Genomic DNA, 14,758 nt, shown 5'->3' with positions numbered 1-14,758 from the left:
AGCCAATAACCACTTTGGCGATTGAAAATTGTAAGCATGGCATTAATTTCCATTGCCTACTTATGGGCGCATTTAATTCAAGTTCCGAATTTAAACGAAGTGCTAATGGTCAGTGCATAGTGAATGCAAATTTATTATTTACGCCATTTTAAATGACAGTAATTGAAAATGGAACAAAAATACTGTAAGTAAATTGTAAATTTCCTAAAATATCAATTTATTATTTCTGAGAAAGCAATTTTGGCTGTAAGCTGAAAGGTTTTTAGTTGAAACCCAAGTTAAAAAAATGTTTGGGGATTCTGAAATGAGCGATTAAGAAATTTCCTGATGCAGGCATTTTAATTTATTTTTATGTAACTAATTAAAATAAATACTAAACTAAGCATCACTCATACGCATAGTGTGCTGAAAAAACTGATATTCTTTCTAGCCATTTCTAAGAAATGTATTCACATTAAATTGTGTTTTGATGAACCCGTAAGGGATTATCTCTTCAATGACAAAATAAACAAATCAAATAAACGATTCAATAAATCAATAAATTTTCAATATTTACATATAGAAAAATCTTACTGATTCTTCCATTATGTACTTGAGTAAAACTGGTTTTGAGTCTGAAATATACGATTTTATTTAAACAAATTTTTTATTTACATTGGTAGCTTTTGAGCAAAAGCTTCTCCATTTGGCATCTTTAATCGTACATTTTGGGATAGCCAATTCTGTTAGGGTCTATCATAGGCGGAAACGACAAAAGCTCCATCATCCTGACGATAGCCGAGGCCATTGTAAATAACATATGTCCAGAAATAAAGAGTATCACCCAGATTTAAGACAGTTTCACGATCCCGAAATGTCCAACGCCCCTTTTTTGCTGTGGGTATATCTCGAGCCCAACGACCAGCCTCCAAGCCGTCAAATTCTTCATTCAATTTGCCATGAAAGGCAAACAAAGAGATCCCTTGTTCATGTGGTATCGATACTTCGAAACCCTTGGGATAAAAAACACGGACTCTAGCATTGGGCACTTTATAGGCATTGCTAAGCAATGGCGCAAGACACAAGATGAAGACCAAAGGCAAACGTAGACCCATCTCAAACTAAAGTAAATTTGGAACTGAGAATAACAAAGGAAACAACAAAGAGTATTCGATTTCTTGATCTCAAAGGCAAAGCGACAAAGCTTTCTTATCAAAATAAAGATTGAAAGCTCGCTCTCAATCTCAATTTGAAGTTTAGATTGTGTATAATAAAAATTATATACAATTATAAATTTAAACAAATTACTTGCGTTTTACAGACCAAAATTTTCGGACTCTCCTCATGCTTTTCTTTCCTCCTGCGGAGGTGCTTTTCTCCTAATAATAATAAGCAGCACTATGAAAAAAAATATCCAAAATGTCAAAATTGGTGACCCCGACGTTTTACATATCCTATCTTTGAAAAATCTAAATCCAGAATCAAATCATAAAATATGGAATAATAACGCAGAGCGGAAAAAACGAGTAAAGTTTAATTGACCCATTGTGCATAGAAATGAATTTGTTTTTAGGCGAATAAAATTTCAAATAATTTCATTTAAACAATTTTAAGTTAATGAAAGTTAAAACTCAATGACAATATTTATTTAGTTCATATAATCAGAGAATTTTACAACCAATCCAGACATAAAAATATATTGGTTTCATAATCACAACCAGACCAATCTTCCACATTTTCGAACTTCTCCTTACAGCGCATGAATTTCTGCTCTTTGACTGTATCATAATTTCGATTTTCTGCCACCAACAAAGGTTGTAAGACACATTTGAGAAAGCATTTAATGTTCTTGGGAATATCAGCAACTGTGGCAGTTGCAGGTAAGGCTGCGAGGTCATCATCCGTCACATTGTGTTGGTTTTTACAATTTTGGCGCTGCTGCTGTGAACTGCCAAGGCAAACGTTGATCTAAACAGCAAAAGACTTAAGTAAATGTTTGGCAAATCTATTAAAATCTTACCTACCATTAAAGCAAACAGAATTAGCTGATAGAAAAGATTCATTTTCTATAGATGCGCTCAAGTTCAGTGCAGTTAGTAGACTGTTAAATTTATTGATACTGCCAGAGATTAGCAAGTTTTATGAATAATATAGAAGAAAAGCACAAAAGTTTTATACAATGGGCCTCATTTAATAATGTACAACCAAAGTAAAGTCGAAATTTATATTATTTAAAATGAAAATGAAATTATACAATGACAAGCATTAAAAAGCACCATGATGTAAGAACTGGTGACCCCGACGTCTTGACATTAATATTAATGTATTTGAAATTTCCAGAAGTGTCATAGTCCCCACCTTCAAAATATTAATGATCAGCAACAAAAAAGTCAATTTGGTATATTGTTTTGCTCTGTCTTATGAGCAGATAAGAAGGTTAAAGTCAATCTTAAGATTATTCCCAGGGTTATACCCAAGATTTTGCGGTTTTTCATTCACTATAAATAATTAAGTTACTGTACTGGAAAAAATGCCGTTATTACGAAGGGTTTGCCAATTCTTAGCAATGGTGTCCAATGCCATGTAAGCTCCTTCTCAATATTTTTACCGTTAATAGTAGGTTAATTGATGACTTTTCGACTACAAAATAGACTTAGATGATTAGGGATGTCAGATGTATCTACTATTGATCTTGATGCTAATTTGGATTCCATATATTCTTATGGAAGTAAATCAGAGAATGAATCGGTTGCTTATAATTGATGATACCCAAAAACTTCTAAAGTGTAAGAAGAAATCATTTCGCAGATTAAGATTACTTTGCTATCTTTCACCATAATGAAAAAATCACAACTTTAATACCCATTTGCCAAAATTTTCGAATCTATTTGGCTCATTCTACTAAAACTAATTTATTAATATTTATCCATTTTTTACACAAAGTCGCACATTAGTTGCATAATCGCAACTAGTAGGGTCTGGCACATTGTCGAATTGCTTCTTACAACGAGCATAGTCCTTTTTATAGAGATAATAAACAAGTTCTGGATCTATTTTGCCATCATTACCGAAATACGGCTCTTCCAGACACTTCGTAAAGCACCTTAGCTTCGGGGATAGATCGTTAATTGTGACATCTCTTGGTGTGGAATTCAGTTCCTCTTGTGATACATCGTGTTTAATTTTACAATCTTCTATAATTTTTTCATTGAAACCGATATGTCTCTTATAGCAACGGCAAAAATGGATCTAGGCAAAAAAAAAATGAGGTGAAATTTCGCAAAACATTAACACGATTAACTCACCATTAAAATTAAGACCGCTATCTGGTAAAAAAGCTTCATGTTTTCTATTTCAATTCCTGTTTTTGTGTCCAACGTGCAGAGACAGAAGTGTTCAGGCACAATGTTCTATATGGACTGCCAAATTTATTGATGCATGTGTATTGAGAAGTCTCTTCTCCATAGCCGCATAGTCATAAGAGTTGATTATAGTCATAGAAGTATTTAATATAATATATGTATATAATGCTGATTACAGTGGACATTAATAATAACCGACGAACAAAAATCGAATAAATTATAATCCAGTTATATAACTCGAAGAAATTAAAGATGATTAAAAAATACATGGTGGATATCTAAAGTTGGTGACCCCGATGTTTTAATTAACTTTTATTTTCGTGAACAGATTTAAAGGATGTAGATCAGACGTTTTGCAATGGAAAAACGAGTTTCCAGTGATGACCTAACCAAAGCATCTCAAAGTCCGGCAAATTTATGAAAGTCGTATTTTAAATACTCTAAAATTTTTGAGGTTTTTTGTTCTGAAGGTACCAAAATAAGCACCTAAACAGGTGATAGCCTTGATTGTCCTAATTCACTATAGGTACGTAAAAAACGAGCTATTTGCTAATGGAAAGCCATTGACAGATCGCATTTAGCCAGGGTTGTGGATTAACAAACATATAAAAACAAAAAAAAGCTTCCTTATCAAAAAAATATTTATTTTTGATGGACACAAAGTACTATATGAGTTGCATAATCGCATCCAGTTTTATCTTCCACATTGTCGTATTTCTCCTTACAAAGAACAAACTTGGGTCTAAGGTGTTCATCGTCAATTAGTTTCGGATCGATTTTTCCATCACTACCCAAATATTCCTGATGCACACACTTAGCAAAACATCTTAGCTTCATGGATATATCATTAATTGTAGCTCTTCTTGGTGTGGATTCCAGTTCCTCTATGGACACATTGAGTTTGGCTCTACAACCTTCGATACTTTTCTCATCGATGCAACGGCAAAAATTGATCTAAAATTGATTAGAAAATTGTATGGGGACATTTGGCAAATTTTAAAAAGATTAGCTCACCATTAAAATTAAAACAAATAGCTTATGAAAAAGCTTCATATTTAGATTTAGAATTTATAGAAGTGCTCTAGATCAGTTCTCTATATAGACTGCGATCTGTGTAGACCGCCAAATTTATTTATAAGTGTCTCTTAGATTACTACTCAGAAAATATCTTGATAAAGAGAGATGAAATAACGGGAAAGTTGTCGAATAGAAAACAAAAATAAAGTAAGTAAGTCGCCTCGCCGACTTGGGTATACCATACACCAGGTGAAACAAATTTTTTTAAATTTCGTAAACCAAATGCACGTCAATTGTTTTTACATGCTTCATATATACGCTATCTCGCTCACTCTACAAACACATGAGCACTCTGGCGCCGTCACTAGCCAACGGCCAATAAGCATATTTTGCATGTTTCAATTCCGATTTCAATAATTTGGTATGTTGGTAGAAATAGGTAGGATTAATTAGACTGCCGAATTTGATTGCGATAGTCAAAAAACTACAGGAGGAAATCGGTTTTTTCTTAATTATGGAGGCGGAAGTGGACATGGCAAAATATGAAAATATAAATACTCTGCGCGCATACTAAGCGAGTATACATACTAAATTTGGTTACTTTAGCTTTGTTAGTTTTTGATAAAAATCAGTCTTGTTTAATTTGCGGGGGCGGAAGTGGGCGTGGCAAAATTTTTAAATAGCCAGTTTCTGCGCGTCTATTAAACTAGTCTGCATACCAAATTTGATGTCAGTAGCTATCATAGTTTTGAAGGAAATCAGTTTTATGTAAATTCCGGGGGCGGAAGGGGGCGTGGCAAAAAGTTTAAACAATAAGTTTCTGCGCGCCAACTAAACGAGTATATAAACCAAATTTGATGTCTCTAACTGTTATACTTTTTAAGAAAAATAGTTTTATGAGATTCCTGGGGGCGTAAGGGCCGAAATTCCAATTAACTCTATATATGTACATAATACACGAGTATACATACCAAATTTGGTGGCTCTAGCTCTTATAGTCTCCGAGATCTGCGTGTTCATACGGACGGACGGACGGACAGACGGACATGGCTAGATCGACTCGGCTGTTCATCCTGATCAAGAATATATATACTTAATAGGGTCGGAGAAGCTTCCTTCTGCCTGTTACATACATTTTGGCGACTTTAATATAACATTTCACCCTATGGGTGTATGGTATAAAAATAAGCACCATAGGAAATTCAACAACTCAGAAATTACAACAAATATTAAGATAATCGCTTGTACCAACTAATTGGAAAGGTTTCGACGAAGTATTTTATTGAGACACCCATTAAACGATTCTAATCTAAGCATTTAGCCAAGGTTGTGGATTAAGAAGCATACAAAAACCTAGAAAAGCTTTCTTATCAATAATTTTGAACAATGTTTGTTCTTATACATACATACTAAGTTAAGACGATGTCAGATGGTGAAAAGACAAATAATATCCGAAATGTGAAATGACCGTAAGAGCAGTTCATGCTAAAATATTTATTTTTGATGGACACAAATTAATATTTGAGCTGCATTATCACATCCAGTTTTTTCTTCCACATTGTCGTATTTCTCCTTACAGAGCACAAACTTGGTTCTTAGATCTTCATCATCAATCAGTTTTGGATCGAATTTGCCATCACTACCCAAATATTTCTCAAACACACACTTAACATAACATCTTATCTTCGTGGATACATCGTCAAGTGTGGCATTTCGTGAAAGGGCGTTTACTTCACCATCTGATATATAGAGCTCCTTTTGACAATCACGGACTTTTTCGAAATCAACACAATGGCAAAGAGTAATCTAAACGGAAAAAATGTATTGGAATAATTTCGCAAACTTCAATTCACTTAAGTCACCATTAAGATTAAAACAATAAGCTGATAAAAAAGCTTCATGTTTATATTTTTGGTTTTTTTTTTTTTTTTAATTTGTCTTCGTGTCCGATGTGTGGGGACAGAAGTGCCCAAGAGTAATGCCTTTTGAATTGCTACATACTCATAAAACAAAATAATCAATGAAATATGAGCTTAGAAAGCGTTTAAAAAAGTTTTTGTATATGAATCGATGCTGGGTACAGTGGGCCATGAAAATACAGCTATTGTTAAAAAGAAGTGAACTTAATTTCGGTTGAAGGATTGTTGGTTTTTAGGACGAGTTCCATTAACATAAATTGTATATTCGTTTTTTCGTTTTTCTATATGAAATTAATAAACTAACTAAATAACTAACTTATAACTTAATGCAAAGATTATGTGTTACTTCAAAATTATGCACCATTCACATTTATTTTCAATTTGGTAAGTAAATTACGATAAGGTCGATTGGGCAATTCAATATTTATTATTGATGGATACACAGTTGTATATGAGTTGCATAATCGCATCCGGTTGGATCTACTATATAGTCGTATTCTTCCATACAATGGACAAAACGGCGTTTTCGGTAGTCTAAATCAAGCAATTTGGGATCAATTTTGCCATCGCCACCGAAAAAAGGCTTTTGCAGACACTTGAAATAGCATCTTATCTTTAAGGGTATATCATCAACTTGAGGGTTTCTGGGAATGGCTTCCAATTCATCCTTATAAATTCTGTGTTTCTTTACACAAGCAGTGCGGATATCGCGATCAAAGCAATAGCAAATATTGAGCTAAGCACATAAAAATTGTTTAAAATAATTTCAATTTGCTGGAGACCTTAACTCACCACTAAAGTAAATACAACTAATTCAGCAAAAAGCTTCATTATTTTTGTTTACTTTTTGATTGTATTGTCCGAATTATGGGATTGCTGCCGATGGGAGCTTTTTATAGACTGATACAGACTACAGAGAAAATATACACAGTGGGCTATTTTCCAAAAATATTGAAACTTTTTTCTAAAAAAAAAATGTTTTTATGCGTAACTTGGCTATTTTTTGTCCGATTTAAATTTAAGTGTGCCAAATTTGATGGCATAAGGTAGAAAATTACGGAAGAGGGCGTGGTAAAACTTTTACACATACAAAATCTGCGCATTTACTAGATCGACTCGGCTGTAGATCCTGATCAAGAATATTTCTTATGGGGTCGGAAAAGCTTCCTTCTGCCTGTTACATACATTTTGGCGACTTTAATATACCATTTCACACTATGGGTGGATGGTTTAAAAATTTACATAATTAAAACACTTTAAAAAAAATTTTCATAAACATTCAGACAGTAGATATTAATTGATGGACAATTTTTCATTTAGCACAGAATAAAATGTAATTTTCAAACTTTATTTTTAATCAAATACGTAGACTCCATGATCCTGACGATAGCCAATGCCATCCTTGATGACATAAGTCCAAAAGTACAAGGTATCACCTTCTTTCAAAGCAGTATTCGTGTTCCTAAATGTCCAGCGTCCTCCCTCGGAACGGGTTATATCCTGCGACCAAGTTCCGGCCTCCAAATCGTTCATTTTCGCATTTAATTTGCCATGGAAAGCAAATAATGAGATACCCGGTTCATCTGCTATCGATACCTTAAATCCGTTGGGTCTCAGCTTGTGAACCCTGGCATTGGGCACCTCATAGGCCTCGCTCATCACCACCAGCAACAAAGTAAAGACCAAAGGTAGGCGTATATCACTCACGAACTGTAGACAATTCCGAACTAAATAATTGTATGGCTTCAATGTGTTCGATTTATTGATGTGACAAATTAAAATTCGTCATTCGAATCATTCTTATCTATTCCTTTGTAAGCGAAACATTATCATCAGAGCGATAAAAAAGTTCGCTGACTTTAAATGGTCATACAATTGTTAATCCATCGCGAAAAGCCGTAAAGATTTAAACATACATATATGCTAACAAATAACTTATCAATGCCTTAAACTTAAACTTTTTTGCATGGGTCAAAGATAAACAATATAATATAACAATAAGAAATAATTACATAGCACAACAAAATTTGCAAACAATCTATATTAAAAATTTCAAAATATTGCAGATATTATTGTATTTCCGCATTGCACTATGGTCTGGATGTCGATTTTTTTGGCATAAAGTCCAAATTTTCATGAAAAGATTCGGTGGTTTCGGTAATTGATTATGAACGTAGATACCCTGAGCATAAAATACCGATAAAAAAAAATTTTTTAATGGCATCCCTGCGTTCGTACCAGGGTCTCAAAGTCAGACATGTGTTTTGTGCGTAATCGACATTTGGAAAGTGAAAAAAAAACCTAAAGTTTAAAGTGCCAGCATTTGTGTAATTTTGCACATAAAAATAATTTAAAATATGGAAAATATACATCAAGGTATGTAGTTTTTAATGTATATATTTATTTTATGTGTAGTCTTAGGATTTAAGTGTTGTGTAATGTCCAATAAATGTGTATTTTTTTAGAAAATAGAAAACAGTTCCGAATATTTGAAAGTATGCAATCGGGTCAAATTTTATAGTTTTTGACAAATCGCGGTAAAGCCATGGTGCAATTCCAAAAAAAAAAAAATGGAAATTTTCTTTTAGTATTTCCAGCATGCTTGCAAAATTTCAACTCTCTAGCATTCAAACTGTAGTTTATGCCAGAAAAATCGGCATCCAGACCATAGTGCATTGTTTCAGTTTCAGTTGTTTCTTTAAATTTCATTTTATCTCTGGGCTGATTCAGAGGGGAGTTTTGGAGATGTCGATATGCTCCAAAATATCAGAATTTTGAATTATTTTTACATTTATTAGATGGTTTAGATGAATTTTTTTTCAAACGCCTTTTCGAAAATCTTATTCTAATCCGTTCATGAATTTATCTTCACTGTAGTATGTACATTTGTTTTTTTTTATGATCCTCAAAGTATGCAACGAAATTGTTCATAATTATGAGAAAAGTGAAATTGCAGTTGATTTAGTAAGTGCTTTTGCTCTTTGATACTGAAATGTTAACCAGAGCAGACAAAGACAATGTATTTCGTTTTCAGACTAAAAGAAGCCAAAATTTTGATCTGCATCCTATGAGAATACTTAGCCCTTATCGCATTTTCACTCCAATACAAAAAAATTCTTATGTAGAAAGTGCACACAACTTTATTATCAAATAATGACAAATTCAATTTATTTGATTACCATATGTAAAAGACGCCATTATCCTGTCGATATCCTATGCCGTTCTTTAGGACATATGTCCAGAAGTAAAGTACATCACCTCTTCTTAAAGCAGTTCCGGTTTCCCTGAATACCCAGCGTCCTCCCTCCGGTCGGGTTATATCCTGTGACCAACGTCCAGCTTCCAACCCATTCATTTTTTCATTCAATTTGCCATGGAAAGCAAATAATGTAATTCCTTGTTCATGTGGAATTGACACCTCGAATCCTTTGGGATATAGCCTTTTAACCCAGGCTCTGCGCGCCTGATAGCCAGTGCTTAGCCCCACCAGCAAAAAGCATAACAGCAAAGATGTTCGCAAATTCATCTTAACTCGAAGACAATTCAGAATTGACCGATTCAACTGGTATTTATACCAGTGGCGAGATGGTTATTTATCTTTAAGAAGAGATAAGATAAAAATAAAATGTTATTCATTAAGGTCTAAGATTAGGAGTAATTTATTTTTAAATCATACAAAAAACTGAATCACAATCCACTGAATATAGTATAAAACTGTAAAAGATACTGTAAAAGATTTTTCGTATCCATTAACACACATATTAATTGATGGACAATTTTTCATTTGGTGCAGAATTAAATGTCATTTTCAAACTTTATTTTTAATCAAATACAAATGAAATTCTTAAAACACATGGACGCCATTATCCTGACGATAGCCAATGCCATCCTTGAGGACATAAGTCCAAAAATATAAGGTATCACCGCCTTTCAGAGCAGTATCCGTGTTCCTAAATGTCCAGCGTCCACCCTCGGAACGGGTTATATCCTGGGACCATGTTCCGGCCTCCAAACCGTTCATTTTCTCATTCAATTTGCCATGGAAAGCGAATAGTGAGATACCTGAGTCATCTGGTATCGATACCTCAAATCCGTTGGGACTCAGCTTCTGGATCCTGGCATTGGGCACTTCATAGGCCCGGCTTGTCACCACCAGCAACAAAGTAAAGACCAAAGGTAGACGTATATCCACTGTAGACGATTCCGAACTAATCAATTCTACAGCTATTTATACCAATTTGCTATGTATTCGATTTATTGATTTGACTTGATTGGTCAAGCGAATCTTTCTTATCTAAGTGATAAGCTAAGCACTTTCACAAGCCATTAGGCAAGTTAAACATTCTTATCAAAGTGCTAAATAATATCGCTGACTTGGCTATACATTTCACGTTCACAACTTTTTCAAATCCTTTGATTAGACGATGAGTGAAATGATAGTGTGGGAGTCCAGTCCGTTTTTTAACTTTTATTTACAAAAATCTTCACTTCTAACCCGGCATAGATATTTGCAGTAAATAATATTTTAATTTAGGACAAAACTTTATTTTTTTAAATCTGGGTTTATTTAATTTATTTGCCCGCTTCATTTAAGAGCTAAAAAATTATTTCTGTGACATAAAGAAGAAATTTTTTAACGAAAGAAATACGGTATTGTTTCGGTTGAGAAATCACTTAAATCATTTCAGTGATCTTATTTCTTTTCTATTTCTGAGAATTGAAAGAACTTCCTTTTAGTATCAGCGATCAAATAGTTCTTTGTCTGTTATTGTCGTCGCTCATGAAATTTGCTTTACACTTCATGTGATAGCATTAGTGAAATTTCTCAGAAATGGTTATTCATTTGTTAACTCATCGCCACAATCCGTAAAGATTTAAACATATATGCCAAGAGATAACTTATCAATGCATTAAGTAAACATTTCATCTGATATTTGTACATCTTAACACTTTTTACGTGGCTCAAAGATAAACAATACAATAGAACAAAAAGAAATGATCACACGGGACAACGAAATTTGCAAACAACCCATAATATTTTTAAAATATTGCAATGTAATTAAGATATTTCTGTGTTTCAGCATTGTTTCAGCAATAATTTTCCACCAACAATTTTAATTCTTTATTTCTTTAACTTTGAATTTATCCTTGAACGAATCCAGGGAGGGGTTTAAGACGTCTGGATACCTTCAAAAATATCCGATGATTTATGAATAAAAATGCATAAACATAAGTTAGCAATCATAGGACTACCGAAGATTTAAGCCCGAAAATCAAAGTATACTTAATCATCACAACCAGAATCCTTTCATCCGGCTTATCCTGTTAAATCAACAAACCTTCGTTCTTTTTGTATTCAATTTTCAAAGCCCTTTTGCATCGGACAGTGAACATTTTTATGTATCCGCAAAGGCTCGATTTGAAACGTTTTTATAGAAGATGGATAACTTTTCTCGATCAAGGTGTCATGATGAAAAGTGTTTTGTTATTGCATTAGCTGAACAAGTCAAGGGAAATCATTGGGACACAGTTGTCGAGGATGTAAAACACGCACTTAAGAACACTTTTCACAGAAGCATCATGCAATACCCCAGCTTTATGAATTTAAAGAAAAGATTGAAGAATTGTTTAGCACAGACAACCCAATAGATTTAGAAGAGATAAGAAGCTTCACACATTCTCAGATCACAAGAATGTTATGGTTAACAACTTCGACAACACAGCAGTTACGTATATGTCGTAAGCTTATTCCAAAAAACATACCATACGTTAAACAAAAAGTTCTAAGGAATGATAGGTTTTTATTATCCAGAAAACCATACCAAGGAGTATGTAGTGGACAAAATATAAAACCAAGGATAGGAGATGTATAAAAGAAACAAGTATATTTAATAAGCATGATTTGTTTAAGGTATATAACATTAACCTATTCGTATATGATGAGTAAGATCAGGAGATCTTAGATTGTCAGGATGGCTGAGTTGTAGCAGGCACTCTCTCTCTTTCTGAGCACTCTGGCATCTTTCGCAGAGAGTGAATGATTATGACATCGGCGAGAGTTATGAGAGAGCGTATGCGAGGCAGTCTAAGGAAAACGGATGAAGGCTTCGTTCGCGCTATTAAACCTAAGATTACCCATTGTACACCTAACCGTACAATAAGACCTGTGTATTGAAAAGAATATTTATAAAATTACTCGATTGATAAAAATATATAAAGCTAAACACCTCAGTTACATTTTGTCATAAAAGGTAGACGTATATCCATCTTGAACTGGAGACAATTCCGAACTAAACACTTCTACGGCTATGTATTCGATTTATTGATTTGATTTGTTTGATCAATCGAATCATTTCACAATGCCATTGGGCAAGTTAAACATTCTTATCAAAGTGCTATACAAATCACTTTCAATATTCACATGAATCTGAAAGATCAGCCTGACCTAAGCGACATACTGAAATATCATTGAGTAGGGCATGTATTTATCAATAACTTATTGTCCACTGGCAACGTCCTTCCCACCCATTTATTTTTTCATTCAATTTGCCATGGAATGAGAATAATGTAATTCCATGTTCATGTGGAATTGACACTTCAAATCCTTTGGGATATAGCCTTCTAACCCAGGCTCTGCGCGCCTGATAGCCAGTGCTTAGCCCCACCAGCAAAAAGCATAACAGCAAAGATGTTCGCAAATTCATCTTAACTCGAAGACAATTCAGAATTAACCGATTCAACTGGTATTTTTACCAACATTTTAAGTGGCGAGATGGTTATTTATCTTTAAGAACAGATAAGATAAAAATATAATGTTATTCATTAAGATCTAAGATTAGGAGAGATTTATATTTAAATCATAAAAAAAACTGAATCCACTGACAATCCACTGAATATATTAATTGATGGACAATTTTTCATTTGGTGCAGAATTAAATGTCATTTTCAAACTTTATTTTTAATCAAATACAAATGAAATTCTTAAAACACATGGACGCCATTATCCTGACGATAGCCAATGCCATCCTTGAGGACATAAGTCCAAAAATATAAGGTATCACCGCCTTTCAGAGCAGTATCCGTGTTCCTAAATGTCCAGCGTCCACCCTCGGAACGGGTTATATCCTGGGACCATGTTCCGGCCTCCAAACCGTTCATTTTCTCATTCAATTTGCCATGGAAAGCGAATAGTGAGATACCTGAGTCATCTGGTATCGATACCTCAAATCCGTTGGGACTCAGCTTCTGGATCCTGGCATTGGGCACTTCATAGGCCCGGCTTGTCACCACCAGCAACAAAGTAAAGACCAAAGGTAGACGTATATCCATCTTGAACTGTAGACAATTCCGAACTAATCAATTCTACAGCTATTTATACCAATTTGCTATGTATTCGATTTATTGATTTGACTTGATTGGTCAAGCGAATCTTTCTTATCTAAGTGATAAGCTAAGCACTTTCACAAGCCATTAGGCAAGTTAAACATTCTTATCAAAGTGCTAAAAAAGATCGCTGACTTGGCTATAAATTTCATTAATTTTTCAAAGCCATTACACAATTGTAGATGCCAAAGGCATATTCGCATGGATCCGATAGATCAGCCTGACTTAAGCGACATGCTGAAATATCATTGCGCATTGATTCATCCGCAACTCCGTAGGCCATGTATTTATCCAAATCCAATTGTCCAGTGGCATCCAATACCTGCATACCCTCTAGTATGCAATTCAAATAGCATTTAAGACGTCGATCGACATTGGCCGCTGACAAATCCGCTTGCCAATTCTCCAAGGACAAACGCTCGTCTTCTGTTATTTGCTGTTCGATGCGACAACTTTCAGCCACTGCCGTAAATGCTGAATTTCCACCCTAAAGAAAAGAACAAAAGGTATTACCGAACGGTTGGTTCTTGCAACTAGGATTCTTACCTCAGCCAGGCTGGCAACGAGCAAGAGAGCTGACAAAATGCTAAGAACTCGAAACATTGTGAACTAATGTGAATTTATTTTCAAACGCTGTCATTTTTATACAAAAAACTATTTTAATTGTCCATGATGCCAAACAAAAGAGCACGATACAAAAATGTAATTTGTATAATTTCAGTAATTTGTAAATATATCTAAGCCAAAGATCTCCGACAACATCCGTTGCAGTAATTTAAAAATTTACTCCAAAATGAGGCATTGCAATATATAAACTGAATAATCACAGTTCGCTGCATCGATCACATTATCGTATTTCTCTTTGCACTGCAACATTTTTATGAAATCAGGACTCTGGAGATTATTACCCAAAAGTTTTAGATCGATTTTACCATCGTCACCCAAATAGGGCTTTAGTAAATCTTTCGCATAACACCTTTTATTTGGTGGTATTTGAGGTAACGAGGCATTTCCCGGAATGGCATCCACTTCCGAATAAGTTAAACTATCAATAATTTCATCCAAGAAAAGGCAAATTGTGATCTAATTAAAAAACAT

General features: G+C 34.2%; 2 protein-coding genes and 3 long non-coding RNA genes across 5 annotated transcripts; all 5 read right to left on the bottom strand.

Annotated features, from left to right (window-relative positions):
- Positions 1–606: 606 nt before the first annotated feature.
- LOC137577108 (gram-negative bacteria-binding protein 3-like) lies at positions 607–1,125 on the bottom strand. The gene has a single exon (XM_068290493.1). It carries the CDS (start codon positions 1,092–1,094, stop codon positions 726–728), a length of 369 nt encoding a protein of 122 aa, XP_068146594.1. The 5' UTR covers positions 1,095–1,125; the 3' UTR covers positions 607–725.
- Positions 1,126–1,586: 461 nt separating this feature from the next.
- On the bottom strand, positions 1,587–2,093 carry LOC137577479 (uncharacterized). Its single transcript, XR_011032423.1, has 2 exons — positions 2,004–2,093; positions 1,587–1,947 (listed from the first exon to the last, which is right to left on the bottom strand). It is a non-coding gene; the product is annotated as an uncharacterized lncRNA (long non-coding RNA).
- A 1,871-nt stretch (positions 2,094–3,964) lies between these two features.
- Positions 3,965–4,538, bottom strand: LOC137577965 (uncharacterized). Its single transcript, XR_011032515.1, has 2 exons — positions 4,356–4,538; positions 3,965–4,295 (listed from the first exon to the last, which is right to left on the bottom strand). It is a non-coding gene; the product is annotated as an uncharacterized lncRNA (long non-coding RNA).
- Positions 4,539–5,837: 1,299 nt separating this feature from the next.
- LOC137577885 (uncharacterized) lies at positions 5,838–6,485 on the bottom strand. Its single transcript, XR_011032498.1, has 2 exons — positions 6,221–6,485; positions 5,838–6,164 (listed from the first exon to the last, which is right to left on the bottom strand). It is a non-coding gene; the product is annotated as an uncharacterized lncRNA (long non-coding RNA).
- A 3,636-nt stretch (positions 6,486–10,121) lies between these two features.
- LOC137578128 (gram-negative bacteria-binding protein 3-like) lies at positions 10,122–12,544 on the bottom strand. Its single transcript, XM_068291776.1, has 2 exons — positions 12,514–12,544; positions 10,122–10,468 (listed from the first exon to the last, which is right to left on the bottom strand). Exons 1-2 carry the CDS (start codon positions 12,542–12,544, stop codon positions 10,122–10,124), a joined length of 378 nt encoding a protein of 125 aa, XP_068147877.1.
- Between the last annotated feature and the right edge of the window lie 2,214 nt (positions 12,545–14,758).

Source organism: Drosophila tropicalis, unplaced genomic scaffold (assembly GCF_018151085.1).
Source record: "Drosophila tropicalis isolate 14030-0801.00 unplaced genomic scaffold, ASM1815108v1 contig_593, whole genome shotgun sequence".
In the NCBI taxonomy this organism is placed as follows: domain Eukaryota; kingdom Metazoa; phylum Arthropoda; class Insecta; order Diptera; family Drosophilidae; genus Drosophila; species Drosophila tropicalis.
The sequence above is the reverse complement of the archived record's forward strand: the minus strand, read 5'-3'. Positions and strand labels throughout refer to the sequence as shown.

Excerpts from the sequence above, each read along its gene's own strand:
- LOC137578128 (XM_068291776.1), bottom strand. The coding sequence starts at position 12,544 with ATGGATATACGTCTACCTTTTATGACAAAAT. Across the intron at positions 10,469-12,513 it reads TCTACCTTTTATGACAAAAT|TGGATATACGTCTACCTTTG; the intron begins GTAACTGAGGTG and ends AATCGTCTACAG.
- LOC137577108 (XM_068290493.1), bottom strand. The coding sequence starts at position 1,094 with ATGGGTCTACGTTTGCCTTTGGTCTTCATCTTGTGTCTTGCGCCATTG.